Source organism: Fulmarus glacialis, unplaced genomic scaffold, assembly GCF_000690835.1.
Source record: "Fulmarus glacialis isolate BGI_N327 unplaced genomic scaffold, ASM69083v1 scaffold41799, whole genome shotgun sequence".
Taxonomy (NCBI): Eukaryota; Metazoa; Chordata; class Aves; order Procellariiformes; family Procellariidae; genus Fulmarus; species Fulmarus glacialis.
This window is the reverse complement of record NW_009234658.1, coordinates 1-24,385: the sequence shown is the minus strand read 5'-3', so window position 1 is coordinate 24,385 and position 24,385 is coordinate 1. Positions and strand designations below refer to the sequence as shown.

Below are 24,385 nucleotides of genomic sequence, written 5' to 3'. Positions count from 1 at the left end.
CCAGTGAGGACCTGACTGCTAATTTTCCTCTCCCAATGGTTTGTACTATTTTGAAAAGAAGTTTTCTTTAATGAAAATTCCATTAACGTTATTCTCTTTCACTACCGTTAGCTGAGAAGGTTCCATTTACTTTATTAAAAAATCATTTTTCAAATAAACCTATTCTGACATTTTCTTGTTCTGATGATGAGAAAATCTCCGAATAATGTGAGAGGAATAAAAATGTGCTGCCCTTTTTTTCCATGAAGAATATATTGTAAAAGATACTTACCGGCTCCACCAGAACTGTTTTTGTGAGAGCATTTGTGGCTTTCCCGATAGCAAGGCTGTTGTTAGACAACTCTTTTGTCTGACTCGGAGTGGCTCTCTGACGTGTCCCACTTGATAACTGATGGGACTGCACAGCCAGCTTAAAATGTTCAGCGCCAGATCCTCAGACTGTGTAAAAAGCCCCGGCTCCATTAACTTCACTGGAGATGTGTCTATTTACACCAGCTGGCATAGTGCGAAATGCAGCTATTGTCCGTGGAGGGAAGAGGGTATGAAATGTCGGAGAGGCAGCCACTGACAAAAAGGTTATATTTGACAACAAAAGAGCTGCAGAATTAAATCTCCATTACTTTTTTCAATGTTGCTATTAAATGCTCTTCCACTAACTAATGCCACAAATCTTCTTTTTTCTCCTACAAGCAGCAGGCTTGTGTTAGCACAAATCACAATTTATAATGTGCTAACAATTTCTGAGGACCCGTCTAAGGAAAGTCGTAAAGTAACTCTCAGGTATGTGCAGGTTGCAACAAAATTAGACCAAAGATCCTCAAGTATTCATTGCAGATGTTAAAAAGTCAAAATGTTATTGTCAATGGTAACAAAACAGCTCGTAGCCAAATTCCTGGGAAGCCTGTGCACCTACAGAAGAGAGTTTGATAGGCTTCTTTGCTGTGGCCACACCATGTTCTGGCCCAAGACAATAAAGCCCCGGGGCGCGCCATAGATGCAGCAATTCATGCCAGTGATTTCCAGCTGCTTACTTGGTGGATGACAATACCCCTAATTCTCAGCAAGAAGCCTTTTCTCTCTCTCTAAGCTCACTGATTGAGAGGAGCCAGTTTTGCTTTTTAGCAGATGCCATTCTCTGTTTCTTCTGCCATGCAGCAAAGACCACATTGCTGATTAGAAAGTAAAGGTTTTTACTGCCTCTTCTCTGTGATAAGAGATATGTGATACAAGGTACACGTTACTTTTACCCTTTCTGGCATCCTAATGAACTGCCTCTATGTTTTTTGGCAGTCCAAGCTGCCCCCTCACTGCAACTGAAGTGGAAGATGACGCAGGAGCATCTGTAGCTGCAGTCAGCTGGTGCCATTGCAGCTTCAAGCAGAGGAGGAATCCCAACCTGCCTGAGCTTGTTCCTACCTAGAGACCCATGGGATGCATTCAGTCTTCTTCATCTGATATGGGTCAGATTTATGAAGAATTACTGTTTTTGCAGCATTGCAAGGGGTCAATTTCAAGGTCTCCAGCACTGTTTTATTAATGAAAACTAAAATGGTTGAAAACTGTGCTAATTAGGAGATCTTAACAGCCTTTGACTTAATCTTCAGATCTGTTGTAGGTCATGTATGGGGGAATATGGTTTCACACAATTATAAATTAATGAGGAGTATGTTATTAGTGACAATGAACTCTCTGTGGTTTATGGTATACTGAAGAATATTTTTAAAAGAAGACTTCGTGCTCTCAGGGCAATTTATGTTGGAACGAGAGTGTCTATAAGCTGCAGGTGTCTCATTAAATTCTGCTGGTGATTAGAAGAAGCAGCCATGTGCAGAGATGTTCATCAGGGGCTCCATGATTTGTGTTGTCATGCTCGGTTTTTCCCTAATAGCTACACACTACTTAGCATTGATGCTCAGCTGCTGTGAGCAGAACTCTGCAAAAATAGTCGGTTTCCATTCAGATGCGAATGGCATCAAGCCAGCTATTGATTTATAGACTGACACATACCCCTTCATAATGACCGTGAGAACGTTTGCCACTTACCTGTTACCTTTCTTCAGGAGTACATTAAAAATAATTTTCCACTTGATAAACGGAAGCACGGAGCATGATATTTTTACTGGTCATTTTCATAGAGAGATCTGCAAAGGGTTATTTTATACAATTGCACTGGAGAGAGAGAGAGTTTGAGAAAGTTTGTCAGTATTCCCAGTTCTGGTTAAATGGTTTGGCCTGAGGGCAAGATGGATACATGCCCATTTCTTCCCAGCATTGACATGTGTTTGAAAGCAGCCACTTGGCATAATGCTTTTAAAAAAAAACCTAAACACAACAACAACCCTTTTGTATCTGCCACATATATTACTTCTTCGGGGAGAAAAAGCAATAATGTTCAAGCTTCTAACAATAGTGATACATTATTTAGAATCTTGCTGTCTTATTCATCTGAACAACTAAAAGGCATTTATTTTCATATTTCTGCAGAATTTATTTTATAATTCTCTGCTAGTTACATGACAGCTACTTTTAAAAATCTTAGTACCTCCAGTGCTTGGCTGATCTCTTTTCATCCTTAATCTTGCAATTGTGCCTAAGATAAAGGAGGAGCAGTGGGGTTTTCTCAGCACTGCGCTTCTGTTTGGGAGGAAGAATCTAAGTCACACCAAAGGGCACCAAACTATTGGGCTTGATTCTGATTTTTTGTCATGTTGAGGTCTTGCAGTGGACATAGATTATCCTGATATCCACTCTTGCCCCTGAAGGTCTTCTACAGAGCAGGCCAGAGGGGTTCAAATGTGAATGCAAACTCAGGCAGTGTTTATTACTCTGGTCCTGTCCAGCACCTGGCACAATGAGGCCCTTATCCACTTAGCCTAATAGAGACAACAAAATGTTTAAACCATGATTGTATCGTCTTAGATGTTTGGATGGAGATTAAATCTTGGGATTCGAGAATTTTGCAGAGGCAAAATGCAATGCAACTCTGCAGTTCCTTGGCATTCATGAAGCTCTTGTTCTCCCCATTCCTCAGCTTCCTCAGAGCCTGAGTTGGCTTTGGCTTGGCCAGAGTGTGAAATCTGGCCTAAACTGCACTTCAGTTTAGAGTAGAAGATGCCTGCAAACAACTGGATGGGGCACTTAGAGACCAAATATGTGCTTTTGGCTCCTTCACATAAAGGATATTCACAGTTACAAGAAACATTTGAGCATTTTGAGTAATAATAGTCAAGAAAGACCATTATGCTTCTCTGATTTTTAAACTGTCGTTGACATTTTTGAAAGGCTGCATGCTGGCAGCCTGTGAGACAGGGAGGTCACCTAGTCCAAATCCCTGCTCAAAGGAGGCCCAATTACCCAGATTTCTCAGGGTTTTGTCCTGTCAAGCTTGAATATCTCCAAGGATGGAGACTCCACAACCTCTCTGGGACCCTGTTCCAGTGCTTGACCCTCTTCACAGTATAAAACTTTTTCTTAATACTGAGTTAGAATTTCCCATGTTCCGGCTTGCGCCTGTTGCCTCTCATCCTGCCACCGCGAGCTTCCGAGAAGAGTTTGGCTCCATCTTTACACGTTCCCATTAGTTGTAGACAGCAGTCACTTCTTATGGCTTGTCCTGGTTCGGCTGGGATAGGGTTAAATTTCTTGCTAGTGCTGTGTTTTGGATTTAGTATGAGGAGAATGATGATAACACACTGATGTTTTCAGTTGTTCCTAAGTACCCTCCTAGTCCAAGGACAGCTCCCATGCCTACTGACTGAGCTAGGTACACAAGAGGGGAGGGAAAACAATCAGGACAGCCAGCCCAGCTGGCCAACGGGGTATTCCATACCATGTGACGTCATGCTCAGTATATGAATGGTAGGCGTGATCCAGGAAGTACCGATCGCTACCTGGTTATCGGTCAGCGCAGGTGGTGAGCAATTGCATTGTGCATCACTCATTTTGTATATTTTATCATTATAATTTTTATTCTCCCTTTTCTGTTTTATTAAACTGTCTTTATCTCAACTCACGAGTTTTTCTCACTCTTACCCTTCCGATTCTCTCCCCATCCCACTGCGGGGGGGGGAGGGGAGTGAGTGAGCGGCTGCGTGGTATTTGGCTGCCTGCCAGGTTAAACCACGACATGGCTAAATACACCCAGTTCTACCAGCCTCTTCTCATAATAACCTTCCCTATTCCTATGCAAGAGAGAGGCTGTATTTTTTTGGTATGGCTTTCTTCTTCTAATGAAAAGACACCATTACCTTCTTCTTTTAATAGCGCTTCATAATACCAGAAATGTCCACAGGCACCTTTTAAAAGCCCATACCTATTGATCTGGCATTTCTCCAGCTCTGCTCTGCACTCCAGCATTATTGCAGCTTGAGAACATACACCCAGAGTAGCTAGTTAGATATTTATAGCCGTGTAGTTGCACGCTCCAGCTATCAGACTTTTATCCAAATGCCCTAGCAGGTGTGTGAGCCTGCATTAAAATCCCTGTTGCTTCCAGAGACGGCATCTGACCTGGCTGACAGCTTTGTGAACTCCTGGGCTACAAATTAGACACAGCCTTGCTGTGCTTTGCTATCTGTAACATGAAAGGATGGAGCCCAACAAATTCTTTCTCTTCCTTTACGCTTTCCAGAAAAGCTGCCTCATTTTGTAGTGGTTATTCAGACAATTCTTACCTGTTTCCCACATAGAAAAGCAGATAGTATTAAATTCAGCCCTGCAATCTTTTTGCAGCGGGCTATGTTATGTTTGTTTCTCAGCAAAGTTTGTGTGAGGCTGTCAAAATCCTGGAGCTGTGGGAACGGGGTGAAATCAATAGCAAGAAACTCCCAACGGTGCCGCGTTTGTTTCGTTTTCTTTCACTGCCTTTCTTGACATGAATGCGGCGTTTCTGCGAGGCACCAGTCTCGGCATGGGAAAGGCTCTTGCAGGCCGCGCCGGAGGAGCAGGACGGCGAGCGGTGGGGTGAGCTCCCCACGCAGTGTCCCACCGTCCTGCCGGGACTGGGAAGGGCCCTGGTTATGAGAGAGACTTCCCCGGAGGAGACACCTCAGCACTGGGAACGGTGCTAGAGACTCACCCTCCAGCACCCTGTGAAGATCCACTAAAGTGGCACTTATTTCCCAGTGAGCTTGCACTCAAGGACTGGGAGGGTGAACACTCATAACTCATTGCCTAACGATCAGCGCTATCGGAGGAGAGGGACTGAGCTACAGCTTTCGACCAGCAGGTTGGTCTGATCTATCTGCTCACGGTCCAGGTGCAGGAGAGAAGAAGAACCCGTGCCCGCGAGCTCCCTGCCCTGCCCTAGAGCCCAGAGGAGGTGGCTGAGGTGCGAGCGGAGCCACAGCCCCGCCGCCAGCGTGCCAGACGCCATTGCTGAACCAGCGTCTGTGGGGTGATAGTGATGGACAGTGCCGTGGTCCGTGAGGAGCATCCCTGGATCCCTTCTGAGATGGCGCGGCCGTGTGTCGCCCTTTCCACAGTAAGAAAAAAGCTCTGGGCTATAGCGAAACTTCTATATTCTCACATTTATTAAATGAGCTTATTGCTCATATTACTCCTACCTCTGCCCATTTAAAATGCAAGGAGCTCCTGCTCTCCTGCTGACGTGAATCAAGAGCACGCACCGAAATGCCAGTGAGTTATGCTGGTGTAAATCCAACTTGAGCTTTAAAACATGCTAATGTCACATGTGAATTCATGTAAATGTGCATGCAAGGGAAAACAAATGCAAAAAGAATGAGGTGGGACTGAAGATCTGTCCCCGCTATTTAATGCAGAGTCCATTTGCAGGCATTTCAGTAGTGCTTATCACTGTCCTGTCCGGCTCTTGGCTTTGTTTCTTCGCTTTTGAGAGATACCTACTGAAACGGCAATGGAAATTCATGCAGTATACTTGTATTATCTAATGCCTCTTCAGCGATATTGCTTTGGCTAATATAATACTGTTCATCTGATATTTTCTAAGAGTTGGAGAGTAGAACGTGGTCCAACAAATTTAACTCTTTAATCACTTAAGAAATCTCAGTGAAATCAATGGGTAAAAATGAAGAATCTGATTAAACATTTCATTAATTTTTCATTCTTTCTCTACACTATGTGATGCTCATTCATGTTGCTAACTACTCTTGCATTTTCCCAATTTATATAGAATATAATAGGAAAAATAAAAATACCAGGCGTTTGTGGACTATTCACTGAGCATTTGTTACGTGAAGTTACAGTTCAACAAACAGATGCATGAGTATCTGTGTGCACACACACTGCCTTTACTCCACAAACAATTGAATATGGTGACTAAAAGAAAGACCATGGATATAAGTTTGTAAGAGTTATTTTTTGTTCCTCTATGCGCTGGTCTAGACACACAGTTTTGCCAAGAGTCAGTTGTAGTCTTAATCCATGTGAAAGCAAATCTGAACATAAATTTGGCAAAGCACTTACTTGTACGTATGTAATCTGGAATCAGATAGGATAATACTGGTATCGTTCCATTAAAAGCGAAATTCTGAACACTGGAGTAATTACATGGATATTATTTAGTTATTGTTAGACATTGAGTCCATTAATCAGGCCCTGGTTTCATGTAATAAATATTCAGCCACTGATAACTCTCTGCAAGATTAGAATAGTGCTTAATAACCCTTGAACAACAGAAAAAAAAATTAATTTTTGGAAACTGTATTTTTCCAGATATTCACTTTCTTGGGATAATGGAAAAAATCAATTTCCGAAGGACAAGGATACAACCTGAAATATCTGACATAGAAATGGGAAAGAAGTAATTGGCATACCTGCGAAATTTGGAGTAGTAAACATGTTCTGCTTTTTTAAATTTTCTTTTGACTGGGAAAGGAGCAGAGGGCTTTAGATTATGCAAATACAGACAAAAGTTAATTCATAAATGTACATGGGATATTGGTTGAAACATCTATTTTTTCAGCCACTTACATTTAGCCAGAGAACCTCTTCTTTAGAAATAAAAATTAACCTCTGTTCTTTCCTGCAGCTTTGCATGTCGTACCTTTAAGAGAATGAACCCATCCTGAACTCGAAGCAGTTTGGTCTTTTCCTGCTGTAGCATGAATCTTGGAGAGATTATAACCAATTTAAGCAGGACGGGGGATTCTGTTTCTAACTAGCTACAAGCAAACCGCTAAGGAACCAGCAAGGGAAAATGAGACGTATTCGCAATAGTCTCCAGCTTGGATTACATGCATCTTGAAAGCACTAGCAGCAAATGCTTGTGGAAGTGATTATGCACTGGATCATCTGCACATCCTTCTGGCTGCCGTCACCACTTAGGCACATTTGTAGTGTAGGAAAAAGCCCCTCCAGTTTACAGAAAAAGGACCTCACAGTATATTGCAGAAGGCACCAATAATCACAGAGTTTAAAGGAGCTCAGCAATCACTCTGCTGCTTAGGGGCCCAAACTTGCAGGATCAAAACTTTAAAAAAACCACAGGATTATGGATCATAGCCTTTCAGGGATTTCAACATTTTGCTGTACTTCAATGTACAGACATAATAACACTTTTATTGAGAAAAGCACTCTTTTCTCCTTTTTTGGCCAACATAGGCTGTTACTAATTAGGGCAGTTTTCTGCATTTATGTAAATAGCAGTTCTAAAAGCTTTTGCTAAGTTATTTTACTCTGTCTAGCCTTTAGGCTGCAGACGTCGGTATACAGCTCCGCAGTCTACTTGACAGATCCTTAGACACATACAACAAACGGCTTTGGAGATGCCTGCGCTATATCCCCTGTGCTGCTGTTCTTTTTTATTTTAAAGAACTACAATAGAAGTGTTTGGGCTTTTTTTTTTCCAATCAATTTATTGACGTTCTCTGATTTTTCAGTACGGTGTCTCTTATTAGCTTTGGTTCCGAGTTCTGTTGTCCTGGATTTTCATACTTCCCAGCAACTCATTCTTTCCCTCTCTACGTGTTGCTGCCTTTTTCTGCTACTGAAAGCCTAGTAGCCTTTCTCTTGATTTCACTGAGGATCCTGGAAAGTGGCAGCGACTGAGGCTCCTGCAGAGTGGCTCTGCTTATTGCTTGGACTCACCACAGGTCAGCCCCAACAGAGGGATTTCATCGCTCATCTGTATTAGGCGTCCAAGAGCATCTGCCAAGATGCCTAATCTGGTTGTACGCTTCCACCGATACCGGCTATGGGTTTTGTTACAGCTGGTTGTCCAGATGTGTAAACTGATACTACAACCACAAGGCTCCAATGTTACAGCCTGATACTTGTTAAAAGCTGCAATTTATGACCTTCCTGCCCATTACATACAACAATATGATCTGCTGAAAGACAGGCAACATGGTATATGGCTTCTTTAATTCTTTTTTTTTTTTTTTTGCAAACTACATAAAAAGTAAATGGGGCAGCTTGGGGCTACACTTTTTAACGGAGGGGAAAAAAAATCAGTGAGGAGTCCCTAACTCCTTCATGTTCCTGATCCCATTTTTCACCTGCAGGAAGTGTTTTGTTCAGACGATGTTTCTAATCAAAAGAAAACAAACCCTTCCCTTTCTTCTCCCCCGTCCCAAATATCTGTTGTTGTATGTATTGCTGACTTGAGCAATGAATCTGAATGCTCTCAGTGGACAGGGGGTCAGTGAATACACTGACAACTAGGGAGTAGTAGGGCCTGTATGAATAACTGTGGCTATAGCAATGACCTGCTGTTCTGGGTTAGTCACCGTTAAGTCAACCTCAAAACACAAGGGAGACCGCATAAATCCTTTGGGGCAAGGAGTTTTGCTCTGTTTCACATCACCCTAGTGCAGGACTATTGCTTGCAGATGTTTTTGCAGAGCATACAATGCCAATTGGACAAAAATCTGCATTTAAGAAGTAGTTGTTCTGTGAAAATCTTGAATTTATCTTTCCTAAAGATTATGAAGTAGACCTCCAGCTGGACTCACCTCTTGTAAAATGTGAGAGCAGATAGTGTATTTAGGTTATTGCAGAGTTGAAGCACATGCTGCTAACCGAGATGCAAAGAAGGAATAAACAATGACTTAATGCCATTCCTGTTCCACAGAGAGCCATAAATATGGCGAGAAAGTTGCTGAGTAAGGCACTAATGCAGCACGTGGTAGAAATGAATCAAGAGGTAGTGCCACTTTAATAGGGCAAAAAGGATTCAGGAACAGGCTGACGGAGCAAAGAGATGGGGCTGAGATCAATTGAACGGGAATGGCCTTCTTGGATTAAGTGGCCATTCCCAGTGCAGCCAAATGCTATTAGTGAATCTATATAAGAGCAGTCATCTTTTATATGGAGGGGATGAACGGTGTGAAGAATCTTATGTAGTCTATGATTTTGCAAAGCTGCGGTGAACTAGATACCAAGCAGGGATGCCAGTAGGCAGGTGCTTTGGAGACACCTGAAAGTGAGAGAAATCAAGCAGAAACCATTGCAGCCCAAGTTAAGTTCACAAACAGTACACAGAAATGAAGTGGGAAGCAAAGGTGACTTCAAAAACTATATGTGGACCTCCTCTTTTGCGGATCCCACCACCGGGGCTGGGTGAAAAAGTCTCTGCAAAAGATTTTGAGCTTTCATGAAATTTGTCATCTGAATCGGGATGAAAAGTAAACATCAGAAAGTGATGAGGCTACTAACAAGCTTCACTGCATAGACCAGACAAACGACTGTTTTTTAAATTGTGATTAATTTCAATCTTCGTCTTTTTATTTTGCAAACCTTTTCAGTATGAATTAACTAAATTGGGAAAACAACTTGCAGATTTTTCCATATAGAAACTGTCAAAACTATGTTAGACATTTTCAAAATGTCTAAAAAGCATTTTAAATTGAGGGTTTTGGTGTCTTGGGTCTTTTTAGACTCTTGTAGTGCATGATAAAATTTTTGACAACTTTTCATTTTCTGACCATACCCCAGGACTGTTTCACTGCAGAATTTCGCAGCTATCATCACTGCTGGCTCTTGTATTGCAACAAACTGTGCCAACGGCCCGGGTTCAACAGCACACAGGACTCTCATTCAATACCCGCCTGACCTGGCCGTGCCCTCTGAAGTACGTACCAGCTGGGTATCTCTTTATGCCAGGGCTGGTTTTGGTGGGTAGTGCTGCCAAGGCAGTATGAAAAAGGGCTTTGTCGGAAAGGACATGTGAGCCTGGTTCTTCATTGTCAAACACCTGTATTTGATATTTCCACCATAAAACATGGGTGTAAAATAATGCAGTTTGCACTTGCCTCCTTAAGGTAAATGGCAACTGAACCAGTGTCTTCATTTTCTTTTCTTTCTGTCCCAGGAAGATAATGGCATGACTACGCTTCTATTCCTGTTCTGGTCATTGGTACCTGTGCTAAATCAGTTGGAACATATCATCTGCTTCACTGGTAGTATTCCTCTCTCCCGTTTCCCAGTTTTAAGTGACTTTACAAGGCGCACGGGGGGGCAGTGAGGAACCAAGCCCTGTGTGCAACAGCCTGTCAGAGTCTCCTTGTCCTTCCACTCAGCGGTGAAGGTGTACCAAAGCCAGCTGGGGCTGGCAGTATCAGTGATATGCAATCTCACAGCCCAGCCAAGTACAAATAACCCATTTGTGTCGCTCTTGAGAGGTTTCTGAGCATTCTTCTCTGTATCCTGAAAAGAAGAAGTGAAACATAATGACCTGGGAAAGTGTGTGGTGTGGGGGAAGCAGGTCCCTGCCAGGTGGAGGTGGCTGCAGCCAGGCCCTGGGGGGTTTGGAGAAATCTGTCAAAGGCAGCTTCCCTTCCTAAATCCTGCCAAGGAGAAGGACCTTCTGAGGAGAGTGACATTCCACCAGCGTTTGGCTGCCACCGGGTTTCATTTCGCTATGTCTTTTCCACCTGGTTTAAGACTGAAACATCACATCCAACAGAAATTTAGCCTGTTTGAAATGCAAACCTGAGAATGGGAAGGGGAGCCCTGCCGTGGTGGGGTGTAACACTGCTGCAAAGCACCGAGTGTCTGCACGGTGCTTGCTTTTCCCTGATGGTACCCTCTGGGCTCGGGAACGAGGAAAGAATTAATGGGACCAGGGAAGCAGGAGAGGGATAAGGTGTAAGATCTTCAGGTTCCCCAGCAGCGTCTGGGATATATACTGCATCACTCCTGACCTAGCAAGGATCAGTGCCTTCAGCAGGGAGCTCATGTGGGGAACACACGAACCCTGATCATACCACCAGGCTCTGTAGCATCATTTGCACAGTTGGAGATCTCTGTGCCTTCCCTTCCCGGGGGACCCCACAGATTTGCACATAAAAGGTAAACATTACCTATCCGCATGTCTCAGAAGGGTGGATTTTGTTGTGAGGGAGTCACAAGAGCACAAACATAAGCTGGTAATAACAGGATCAGGGCTTGGAGATAAAAGGCTACCTCAAGGCAGAATCATCGATGTAACTGCATGTACATCATTCCTGACAGGCACTCACTCTTGCCTGTAGTTAAAAATCACAACTTAAGAAGCCTGAAGTTTTGTCAGATGATCTGTGCCGTATCTCCACTGTTTCTTACTAGAAGAAAGCCTGTAACAAATGTCTAGCCTGAATTTCCCTTGCTGTAATTTAAGCTCATTTCTTGTCATATCCACCAAGGAAATCTGGACAGGGCAGTTCCCTCCTATTCTCTTTTGACCAGCCTCTTTCTGTTTCTGAAGAGTGTTACTGTGCTTCTCTTCAGTCTCTTCTTCCTCAGACTAAATGCCAGTTTATTCAATCTTACATCATAAATCATGTTTTCACAAAGTGGGCCATATTTTTCTACTTCATTTTTCTGTTTCTTCTTCATCTCTTTTTCTTCATCTTCTCTCTACCTGATACTTTATCTGTCCCCAACCCTTTACCATAATCTGATCCTATCCTTAATTATTTTCTCCTCTATCAATTTCATGACTTTGTAACAAGGCCTCTTCTGGAATTTGGGTTTCTTCTTATTCTGCTTTGCTTTCCTGCTTTTGCAAAGGATGATCTTAAAGTATTGAAACACTGTCTGTCTCCCTGGTTAGAGGAGACGTGCGGACTGAGCACAACTTTACCAGTCAGGAGCTCCTAAGCTGTAGCTCTGGCTGAGCAGCAGCTTGTCTTCAGCACAGCCCCAGGCAGGGCAGCCGACCTTGCCCTCGCTATGAGCTTCTTGAGGGCTTGCATCATTTTTAAAATTACGGTAGTTTATCGCATGAAATAATAGAAAAAAACCTAGCACTAATCTGAAAATTTGAGCTAGTTTTGGGTGAGTGTCAAGGTCTCCTACGCAGCTCACATTTTTTTGGTCACAGGCAGTCTTTAACATCACTTTAAAGAACCACTCCAGAAATGGAAAGTTTATGTATAATTAGTGCTCACAGGCTTCAGGGCTGTCATAAGGCTGAGGGATATAAAGACGAAAAAGATTAGGTGGTGTTATGTGTTGCACATCCACAAACCAGTATTGTCAGTCTTAATATTGAAGAGTCCTTCAGAGCTGAGGGCTGTCATAGGCTGTTGGTTTTTCTGTTTGTGGGGGTTTTAATGTCTTCACGCCAAACCCAGCTCAGGGGTACATTGCCCAGTATTGGGTCTAAACACATGCAATGTCTTCTGAACCCGTGTGTTAGATTCTCCAGACACAACTACACACGTTTGAAAGGCAAAGTTAATGATTTTAAGTTAATCTAGGGATCTTTATGTAACTGACTGTAAGATAATGAATTCTTATGAAAAATTTCCTTTTGTTCGTTAAAAAAATACCGTGTAAGAAAACTCCGGGTCTGGATATTGTTCTGTTCAGTGCAAAGGACAGATTTTTTAATTCTGCTCTCTGGCAAAGGAGTGCTTCTTATCAAGTGCTCTGATGTACAAGTGCCTGAGGCCTTGTTCACATGGGAAAATTCAGTGGCATTATTCATACCTCTCCACCGCAGAATGTGAGTACCCACATGGGAACTCAACAAGGGTATAATTATTTTGCTCTAGAAAAGTCCTAAGTACCTTCATATAATTTCTCCCCAGAAAGTTAGCTATGGCACAGGTAATGCAACACGCCACAGAAAATGCATTTGGGGACATCAGAAAGGACTGCTTTGTACAAAAGCAGCTCTTCACTCATGTGACAATACATTTCCCTAGTTGAGATTGTTTTTTCACACAGAGCACTCTCTCCCCACTTTTAAAAAACCTCATTCTACAGAGAAATAAAAAGAATCACCATGCACGTACTTAACCACACACACCCACCATTTTAATTATTGATATTAGTTTTGCTGCACTTACACTTTTCTTCTGTAAATGCATCCTCACTCTGAGCACCGCACTCTGAGCAGACAGATGCTATCTGTGCAGTGATACAGCTCTTGGTAAGCAAACAATGTGCTGAATGCTAATGGAGAGGGCTAGCGCTAGCTCAGGAAAATAACAAGAACAGGATCCAGGTAATGTAAAACAATTTCACACTTGAAAGGATATTAACCGGACGTGCTGCACCTGCAGCCATTAATTTCATTTGCATGAAAAAAACAATTTCTGTGCTGCGGATGTAATACAATGGGTAGGAGGGATGGAAGAGGGAAAGAAAACACAGGCTGCCTCGTATACAGCGTCTGTCCCTTAGCAGTGGCTGGGATGTGGCCTTTGCGGTTCTGCCTTTTGTGTTTACTCTGCCCTTTGCAATTCTCGCTGAGTGACCCGAAGCAGGTGGTATAACTCGGAGAGAGATTTCAGAGTCCTCTGGTGCCCGGCAGCGTCCGTGTGCCCCGGCTCGGCACACTCCTGCACAGCCTTCTGCAGCTGCAGCTGCAGGGGGAAGGAAACCAACGGTCCTCTGAGATTTGGGGAAAACCAGCGACGAAATATTTTGTCACAAATTACCTGAGGAAAGGAAAAAGAGCAGACTGTTGTCTTTCAGGAGCCATACCTAATGTCCTGCTGCTTCTCTGGGACTGTAGCAAAATGTCATCTGAATCCAAAATGCCTCCAGCCATTCAAAGAGGAAGGTGCAGAAAAGGAGCATCCACAAAGGCTACGCTCTAGCTGAGGAATCCCCCTTCTTCTCAGACTGCTCTTGCACTTCTGCGTAACAAGCGGTGAGGGTGAGGGGGTGGGAGAAGCAGGCAAAAGGCGGCTGAGCTACAGCTATGCTCCCCCAGCCCCTCTGCTGCCCTGGTGCCTCCCACCAGCACCAGCTGGGTGAGCTACAAGACACCTCGTCCCAGGGCCAAGAACCCCATGGACTCCTCTCTCCACTACATCCCCGTCCTACGTCTGTAGTGTGGAGAATCGCAGCCATAGCCCCCCCCAACGTGGACAGCCCCGACTTTACCATTACTGGAGACAGTAATGCTAATCCCCTGTCCCTGCTTCCTTCACTCTCCTATCTGAGGCATTGGGAAAACAGCTACAGGAAAACATGGCAAATAAACACCAGTGAATATAAAGACCTGTTTGTGCCCCACGATGGGATTTCTGAATGGGACTGGCACTTACGTGGCCACAGTTAAAAACCTGACTGTCTTCATCTCACAGTCTTCTAGTACATACCGTGCATTTTACAGTCAATGTGATTTTAAAATAAATGGATGCATAAAACAGCTGTGTCTACTCACTTGCAAGTTGTTATTGGCTCTCTGTGCTCCACATTTTCTGATTTTCAGATTGCATTTTGAAAAGCAATCAAAAAAATTACAGTCTTCGTCGCCTGTGCAGTTCTGTTCGAGGATGTCCCTCATTTTGGGTTCAAAAAAGGCCATATCCACATCGATAGCCACCACCTGTGGATCAAACCAACCCATCAGAACTGGCACAGCACAGCCTGCGGCACAGTGGGACAGGGCTGAGCAAGCATTCTTCGCTTTTGGAAATGCTGTACTGAGAGCATCTCCCAGTGGGGAACTGGGACACAATGAAAGGGCTTTATTTTGCTTAACTGAGCTGCAGTAGTCTTATGAATACCACTTTTTAAACAAAAACAGCCAATGCTTACGACACCAGGAAGAGGAAGTTTATTTGTGGACAATATGTGTCCCTGGGGTCAACCAGATTGATTTGCCTTAAACCGGGACTATCCAACTTGAAGGTTCATCTGCTTGTTGTTGCAGCTTATGCAGATGGCACCTCCACCTTTTAATTATATGATGGTGCAAAATTATCCACAGGATATATGGTACCGTTCAGACTAAACCCCTGACTTTATCATTGTAGAGAGGAGCAGTGGGATGCACAGAAGTACCTGCACCTAGTATGGCTCCTGCAAACCTGCCATTGCATTCAGTGGGTTTGTGTCCGTTCAGCTGTAGAAAGAGATCCCTGAGGTTGTTGAAAGTGGGGATTGGCTTCGCCCGGTCCCGTTTACTATGGTTTGACTCATTTATTGTGCATGGTTCTTGTTCTGCTTGTCCAGAAACATGGTCCATAATAGAGTCCAGCCAAAAGCTGGTATCAGCAGTAAAAGCAAAGCCCGGACTGAAGGGATCAATCAATTTTCCCGCCCTGACAAAAAGCTTGCAAAATAGTGAATATGCAGCACAAAGAGGTCTGCAGAGGTGCTGCCCGTGCAAGGCTTGAGACCATTCTGGGAGTGAAGGGCTGTAGTCTCAGTTTCTGCCAGTGTCGCTCCACCCACGAATACTTCACTTAAAAAAATCACAGCAATAAACAGGGAAAGAAAGGAAGCCAGTAATGGGATGGCAGCTGCTTGACATGAGACAAACCGTGGGTGACCACAGTGAACGCAGCCTGCCTTCAGCGCCAGGGGTGCAGCAAGCAGCCTGCGTCCAGAGCTGTGCTTAACGCTTGGCAGGCAGGGGCAGCGGCTCTCCCTTGCAGCGGCTGACACACACGGTCACGGAGGGAAACGTCTGGGACCTGGGCAAAGCAGAGTTACTTGGGCTCAAACGATAGTCTCATTTTCAAGATTCGACCTCCCAGATAACAGGGGAAGCTGAATTGCGTGGCTGGAGCAGCAGCTGGATCAACCCCAGGAACTAAAGATGTCTGGTCTGGTAGAAGGCCAAATAAACCTTCCACAGGCAAAAGAAAGAACAAGGTCTAATCTTCCTTTTATTCTACTTCTTTTTACCCAGGCAAAATCTTAAGAGATGGGGGCACAGCTTAAAAACTCAAGTATTTTAAGCTTCTTGGAGAGCTTGATAATGACATAGCCTAAGGAATTTCACACATTTGGACAGGCAATTTTTTTTTTCTTTTCTTCTTTACTTCCTTAAGCTTTTTTGCAGTTTTGCTGTTCGCTTTTTTGGAGAAGATACAGTAAAAGCGGTGCAGGGTTTCCCCAGTCCAAGGGTCACCGCATCAGCACCCCGGTGGGGTCTCTGCCAGCACTGAGCATCTTTGACAACCTGATCAATTGCTCCGCTAGGAAAAAAACCCTTGGTTCCCAAACGTGCGGCTGCCAAAGGGTTCAGTGGTTTCACTGAAGTTCACTGTACAAAAATTTGTGGGCATCCAGCCAGACCCTGTGAAGATAGATCTGGGTGACACTCTACCTATAAACAGCTACATTTTGGTGGGGTTTGTTGTAATTGTAATTGAGGATGAAGGTACCTAAGGAAACACAGGAAGGACCCAACTTGGCTCCTGACCCGATTTAAAGTAATTTTTAAGGTGCTGTAATCTTTCTAGTTCTCTCTGAGGTGCTGGTAAAATAGGAAGTTCTCCCGGAGCACTGTATATTTACCCAGACCTCCTTCCAACTCTGCCCCTTATGTAGCTCCATGGCAGCTTAAAATTCCCCTGGATGACACACCAGGCAGTGACCTCTCCCCTCTGTGCGGCAGGAACAGCACGTGAAGGCTGGAGCGAGGGCCAGAGGCTTATCCCCACCATTTGAAAATAATCCTCAGAGTAAAACTATTGCACTCCAGGCACATTTCTTTGGGCATTAGCAGTCTTGTTGCTGGGATTAGGAATACTGGTACTATTACGGGTGTTTATTATTATCCTATACAGAGCACAAGAACAAGCAAGTGAAAAAATTGCGTAAAAGAAACATGAGGGACAAAAAAAGAGGCTGCCTTGCTGTGTCCTGTTCTGGAACTGGCTGACAAAAATGCCTAGAGTTTCTGCTTCTCACTCTCCTTCCTTCTTCACCGATCAGAAGCTCTCTCTGTTCCCCCCGCCACCCTGCAGCTTTCTGGCTGTGTGCATCTCCAGCCTCCCAGCCCAGTGGGGGGAAAACAGGTGATACCAATGGACTGCAAGTAACGTACAGCTGGGAGAGCCACGAGTGAGCAGCAGCTCACTTTTTGGTTTTTAACTAATTCTCCTAGAAAATACTAAATTAGAGTACTTTCCTATACCAGAAGGTGACTGCTGTCTCTTTGGACCCCAGAAGTCACGGGAGGATCCTGGAGAAGCAAGCCTCACCAAAAGGACTCGTAAGGGAAGACACATCCAATATTCTTTCTCTTTTCCTAAATGAAATCTCTTTTCCTCTAAGCAGGTGGTAAAACAGATGCTCTGGTGTGTGCTGAGCCACAGGCAGTCTCAGCCCTGCATTACTGAAAAAGATGGGCAAAGCCTGCCTTGAGGAATCCCTGCCGTACCTCACTTTGCCTAAACACTGGTATGCTTTTTTAGTTTCTTGCTGTAGCTCCTCACCCATTCCCTGTCCAGCTGCTGTACTGCACCTGAATAAACAATGGGAGGGAAGGGAAGGGTGAAGGGGAAGCACTCTAATTGCTCTTAATGGCTATATGTTTAGGCAATGTTTATCTAGTACTTTGAAGATGCGAGTGTTATATTAACACTCAGTGAGTACTGAAAATAGCATTCAAGTCCCTGGAAATGCTTTATGTTCACTCAGAGTACAGAAACTCCACTGAAGTCACTGCAAATTGTGAGTCTGGTTCAAACACTTACTTACTGCACAGTGCCTCCAGTCCGTACGCACAATTCTCACCGAAACCAGTGGAATTTCTGTCCGCAGAATGAATGCAAGATATATTCAGCAATGCTGAGCTACATCACTACTTGGAAAACATGCATAGCTATTCAGGTCTGAGTTACAGCTGTACAATGAAAAGTCAAAGAGTAACAGTACCAGGGAGTTTCATGTCACTGTCCTTGGATCATTTCCAGACCAGAACACTAAAGCTGAACACTAAAGCACAAAGGTGTGTGTGTTTGTGTGTGGGGAGTTCCCCTTGTGCCAGGTCAGAGAATTCAGCCTTAGCTTTCAAATTCAAATAGTTCTTCCTTTCAGCATCACTACCAGAAATAGTTGCCGTGATTCAAATTACAGCTTCATTTACAGCTTTTGAGACCTCCTTGCCTTCAGGAGGTATCCCTCACCACATGCGAGGGACCCTGTCAGTGCCGGTGCCTTTGAGGAGGTGAAACAAATCAGAACGGCGCAAACAGTTCTCCAAACAAGCAGCAGGATCTAGAGCTCTGAAACGTGGCTGCACATACTACAAAGAGGAAAAGCAGTAGGGAAGCTCCCCTGTCACTTGTAAATGCATTGGTTTTGCAAAAACTTGGCCAAAAGCTGTATGAGGAGGGAAGCGTCATGTTTACACAGCCACTTTCAGACTAGAATTTGACCTCAAATTGCTACAACGCAACCCCAAAGACTCAACTTACCGTGAGATCGTGCCTGATAGCGAAGTTTTCTGGTTTGATGTCACACAGGTGAAGCCGGTGAGAGAAATCATTATCAAAATGCTGCACCATGTCCAGAAAGCTGAGTGCAATGTCAGTGATGGCTCTCACCCTGCTTCTGTGACCAGCAAGGGAGGGACCGACCACGTTTTCCAAGGGAAAAAGAGTTTTGTGCCAGGCATGTCCAGCTGTGAGATACTCCACAGCATAGAAGTGTCCACAAGAGCCAATAATTCGTAGCACGTGTTTGCTGAAGTCCTGCAGCAAACTGAAGTAGATATATTCTTCCTGTTGGAGCAAAGACCACATGCTGGCCACCTGTGCTTTCCAACGTGGTCCCTTCTTCCTTGTCCACAGCGGCCCCATGGTACTGTTAGACAGTTCTAGCCCCAGGACATTTTTGACCTCCAAGGCTACCATCAGCAGAAGCTCTGTTTCAGGAATATCCTGTGTTTCCACCTCCTCTAGCATAGTGAGATGCTGGTAACTGGAGAAGATTTCCTTTTTGGATTTCAGGATGATGGGCTGGCCTCTCCACTCAGCCTGGATGACCTTCTTACCTCTGTCATAGTAAAGGCAGTGTTTGTACACCAGCTTCTGGGCCACACACAGGTCTTCACAGAGGTCGCCAGTCAGGGCTCCACTGCTGTAGTCAAGACACTGGAGTGAAAGAGCAGAATATTCATAGCAGGCCCATACACCCGTGGACCACTTAGAAGAAAGGCAAAGAATCAGCAATAGTCCTAAGCTCAAGAGTCTCGCAGCAGTCACCGTACCGCAAGCACACACCTTCTGCAACTGTTGGGTTATTCAATGGTTTTTCAGAAGTCTCTAGAGACCTTTTACTAGGGGGAATCTTGCTTCAAAACAGGGATTCTTGGGATGGTAAAGGACAGGCTTTTTTGGGGCAAGGAAATGGACTAGATGACCTGTTACTCTTAAGTTCTTGCCACACATGAATTCAGTGAGACAAGCTTTGAACACACTTGGCTGCGCTATGTGATATTCTGGGCTGTAACCTTCAAGGCACAGGAGATAACTTCCAGTGTAATTCAGGACTTCTCTGGAAGGTTCAGAGCAGCATAACTTTGACATCCCCACTTCAACTACAGGAAAATCCGTGGGTAGCTGGATTGCTGGGACCTTCTGCAGCCCTGCATATTTCAACCTTGCACTCAATGAATGTCCTGAATGAAGCTGTAAGAACCTCCTTCTGCTCTACCAAGAAACACACAGGTTGCGCTCAATGCCTCTTGGACCAAGATCTTCAGAATTTTAAAATATGTAAATGCTGTAGGACAAAACGACTTTTCCAGTTTTTATATGTACTTATCAGAAGTGACATTCTAATATGAATTAAATAGTTACTTTTTTAAATTGGAAAAAAATCAGCCCATGAAAACATGGGAACTGCTGCTTGATAGTTAAGTGGTCATTGCAAATGCATAAAAGAACTGCAAGGATTCCCTCACCAGTCCTTCCTTCAACCCATAATTGTTTCCATACTATCATTTCCAAAAGTGTAGGCAGTTGATACATTCCTATGGGCATTCAGAAGTGCAGCTGCAGGGACTGCTTTGGGCGAATCAGTAGAAGGGATGATCAGAGGTCTCTGGTGAAAGAGGAACAGACTGTGGTGGTGTAGGAAGCCAAACATCTGGGAGGCGGTCTGACAGTGTCAGCCTTCTTCATTGCTTTCTGGCATTTGAACCTTCATTTAAACAAGTTGGCAGCTCCCACTGCATGTGGAGCACTTGCAACGGCTGCCTGTCCCTCACCTCATTTGTGACTTGCTGTTACATACACATGAAACATGATCATAAAACTCAAGTGATGTGTTTTCTTAGCGCAGCCTCTGAGGTGTGCACCAGAGGAATACATTCTGATGCCAGGCAACATTTAGAGTCCAGCCTTAAACAACACACTGGGGAATGGGTGGAGGATTATTTCCAAAATCCAGGAACGGTGATAAATTGACTAAAACAGCTCACTGAGGACAGTTCAGACAGGCATAAAATTTATTTATACTCTGATGTTCTCACAGCCCAAATGAGAACATTCAATGCCAGCAAGGAGAGCCAGGTAGGCAAACCCTAGCATGAATGTCCTGACCCTGAGTCCAGGGTGATGTACACGTGTGAAACACACACATCTGCATCCACATCCACATCAGGATGGCCAAGCAGATTCACTGGGCCGTCCACACACTTCAGAGCACGCAGATCAATGTTCTTGCTTTTGAAAATCCATTCCTGTGAATACAAATTTCTTTTCCCTTTTTAAGTAGGAAATGTAGTTTTCTCAACAGAAGTAGTTTAGCAGTTCTTACCATCTGGAACTCTAAGCAATTTTAGAAAGAAGATTACAAACAGAAGGAATTTTGGGGGTTTTCTTTGGACAGTAAGTATAATCACATTTAAAATCATTGCTCTCCTATTGAGAAGGCCACAACTTAACTCTTCTTCTGCTACAGTAAGAGAATATAGGACTTAGACCTGTAATTGGGTGCACATGGGTGAGCCCTTGCCCCTGTGGACAATTTTACTGTGGTCCATCAAGTTCACTCTTAGAGGGTCCGTATGCATGGACCTCTTGCATCTAGAAAATCACATGCCCAGAAGATCTGCAGTCAAACATGTGAACACGCAGCTTGTTTTCTTGTGCTGCCATCACGTCATTCTTAATGGCATTAATGAGAAAAAGTAGTTGTGGAAAAAATAGTCTCACTTACATTTCCCAGACATAGGAGATGAGTCATTTTTGAACCTGGCTGCTGTTTAGGACTTGTCTGCTGTTCCAGCTGAACCCATAAATCTTTGATTATTAACCTAGTATCTGACAAAAAGTCTCTGAATCTGATTCTTCTTATACTGAAGTTGCACAGGGTGTTGCAAATGAGGATCTGTGAAACAGGACTTGACCAAGGAGTTCCTGGTCTCACAGTGATGAAACACAGATCTACCTTCCAGAAGCAGCATTCTCTGCTGGTCACCAACGCAAGCAAGAATTTCAAAAACACTTCTCCAAATAAGCAATCAAGAAGTTTGAACAATTTTCAAGGTGTCTCTCTCTACTCACAGAATGTAGTGAGTTCTGAGTCACTCAATGGCTTTAAAAATCTCCTCAGTTTCCTGTTTATTATAACCTAGAAGGTCAGCAAAGACTGACTGCACCTTCACATCCTCACTACTCCCCCCACCACTATTCCAACTTTTAGTGTTTTATGTTTTGCCATAAGCATGATACACTAAGCAAGCTTAGCTTCCCAGCCCTCCCACTATAATGCTTTTTTTTTCATCCCCTGGATTATTTTTGTGGTTTTATTCCCTCCCTGTTTCTTCTTTCCATTTTTCTCTCCGCCAACCTCAGAAGCACAGACACCAGAACTGAATGCTGTTGTCCAGTGTTGCAAAGACAGCCAACAGCCCTTCCCGAATTCTCCTTTTTGGAGACATTCCGACATATCAGCCTTTTAGGCACAGACTGCACTGGTAGTTCATGTTGAAGCAATTATTTGACCCCTACGTCCTTTCCAAAATCATACAGTTTTCCAAGACAGTCTTCCATCCTATTGGCATCGCTTGTACTCTTGTGCTCCCCAGTGTACTAGCTTGCATTTTACTGTATTAAAACACATTTTGGTGGACTGAAAGCATTTAACCAGGTGATTCAGATTACCCGGTATTGAAAAGATGGTCTGTTTATTATTTACCAATCCAGGAACCTTTGCACTAACTGCAAACTTTACCATACGAGATTTTATATAATCACGATGACTGCTAATAAAAAGAAGAATCAATTATCCAAAGAAATCTTCCAGAAATGGTCCTCCACACTGCCATCCCTGCATCTTAATGACTACATTTTGGGATCTGTCGATGAGACAGTTTTAAATCTACCTAATGAGCGCCCTTTGAATGCCACTAAGTGCCAGATTTTTTAAACTAAAATATGAAAGCAATACTAAGCCAAAAGCCTGATAGAAAAGCAGCTGTACTACACAAAAATGCAAACACAAGCATGGTTTGGACTCACTCGTCTGTTTCTGTTTAAAATTGGCTGCATAATTTTCAATATCCTTGGGACACTTATCAAGATAAGTTAAAAAAGCTGGGTTTAAATTCACGTAAAAGTTTAAATTAATATAAAACCCACTAAGAATTCATATAATTTTAAATAACTTACTGTACCACCATCACTTTCACGTAGATCAGGCCTGAGACTGAGTCCCGCCTTGTTATCAAGTACTTTTCCTATGTAAATGCAATACAGAGCAAGGTTTCGGAAGGCATCAAAATTAAATAATTTCTCCAGATAAAACAGAAAATGATCACTATGATTTAGTGTGTTCAGTGTGAATGAAGAGGAGACCGGCATTAGGAAAGAGTAAGCGGTCTTTTGGAGAGTTAAAGTTGGTCTCTGCAAAATGCCCAGCGCTACTTCAGCTACTTCCCAGTGCAGTACACATCTGCACAGATGTACATTTTACTCAGAAGAAGGAAATAAACCTTCAGAAATACCACTTGCAAGGGTATACAACCATGCAATTTTCACCCACTTGCTTAAAATAGCTCATCTTCGTATCTCCTACTGAACATACGACAGATGACTAGTAAAATAGTTTTTCTTTGAAGTTGCATTTTGCTTAATAGAAGGCGTGAGACTCAAGCTATCAGATTATTTGTTTCATAGATCGATTGCACTTTCTGTAACTGCGAAACTCATGCCGTGCTCAGAAGATATATAAAGACTTATTTCGGGGCTGATGAAGATGAGCTCGTTTTCTAACCGTTCTGCTATAAGGACGATGCCTTTCTGACATCATCTGGGAAAACTGTCGCTGACAAACCTTAACGATACTATTGAAGACTCACCTGCAGAAACAGATGAGGACTCACCGATGGAAACATGAGCACAGCAATCTCAGCTACTCTTCGTCTGGAAGGAGGGTCTGAAACTGAGCTATCACACAGTGATAGAGACAACTTTCCAAGCTTGCGCCTGAAATCTGATCCCTGCCTGGGCTTTTGAAGTCATGCCTGACGCTCTCCAAACTGAAGAACAGCAACAAGTCTCTGTCCATCTGTTTACTGGCGAGCGTGATGGCAAGGGCCTGGACCTTCCTGAGCTCGGCGGCTCCTTGCAGCTGCACGCCTCTGTGCTCTTCCCAGCCACGTAAGGAGTGGGCAGGATTCATTCCTTCAGCTGCAATCCCGAGCTCAGCTGTACTTCAAGCTGACTGCTGGGGTAAAGAAACTGAATCTCACTGCCATTAAAAACACGCTGTCAGGACCGCTGCCTATAGTATCTCTTCCTTAATTATACAGAATTTAGGGAAAATCTACGATCAGTTTTTGCTTGCTGTAATAATAGATTATTTAATTTCCTCCTTTAGGATTCCTCCCTTCCCACCTAACCATTGGCACTACAAATACCTTAATTACGAAACGAAATTAAACTCAAAGGATTAACCCACGCTGCTCCTCTTCTCAAAGTGTTTCCTACACGGTTCTAAATCGGTTTCTTTTTCTTTTTTTTTTAAGGGAGATTTTAATGAATATTCGCAAATCCTTTCTTGAATTTTGAGCAACTACATCTTAAATGCCAGCCCCTGCCAGACGTAAAGCAGGCATTTCTGAAAGACGAATTTTGTACAAACACATTTTCGGCTAAAATAAAAGAAATAAAATAAAGAAACAAACAAACCCGGAGGGAGGTTTCCTCCCGCTTCGGAGCGTGCGGGACGCCGAGCTGCCCTTTCCAAAGCGCTTGGGCAGCGCACCCGCACC

At 43.7% G+C, this 24,385-nt stretch overlaps 1 protein-coding gene across 1 annotated transcript; it reads right to left on the bottom strand.

Moving 5' to 3' along the window:
- Positions 1 to 13,430: 13,430 nt before the first annotated feature.
- Positions 13,431 to 19,256, bottom strand: FAM69C (family with sequence similarity 69, member C; the record flags this gene model as incomplete). Its single annotated transcript, XM_009585715.1, has 3 exons — positions 13,431 to 13,850; positions 14,585 to 14,749; positions 18,579 to 19,256. Coding segments are annotated over 3 exons (1,059 nt in total), but the record flags the coding sequence as incomplete, so codon positions are not given.
- Positions 19,257 to 24,385: the final 5,129 nt, after the last annotated feature.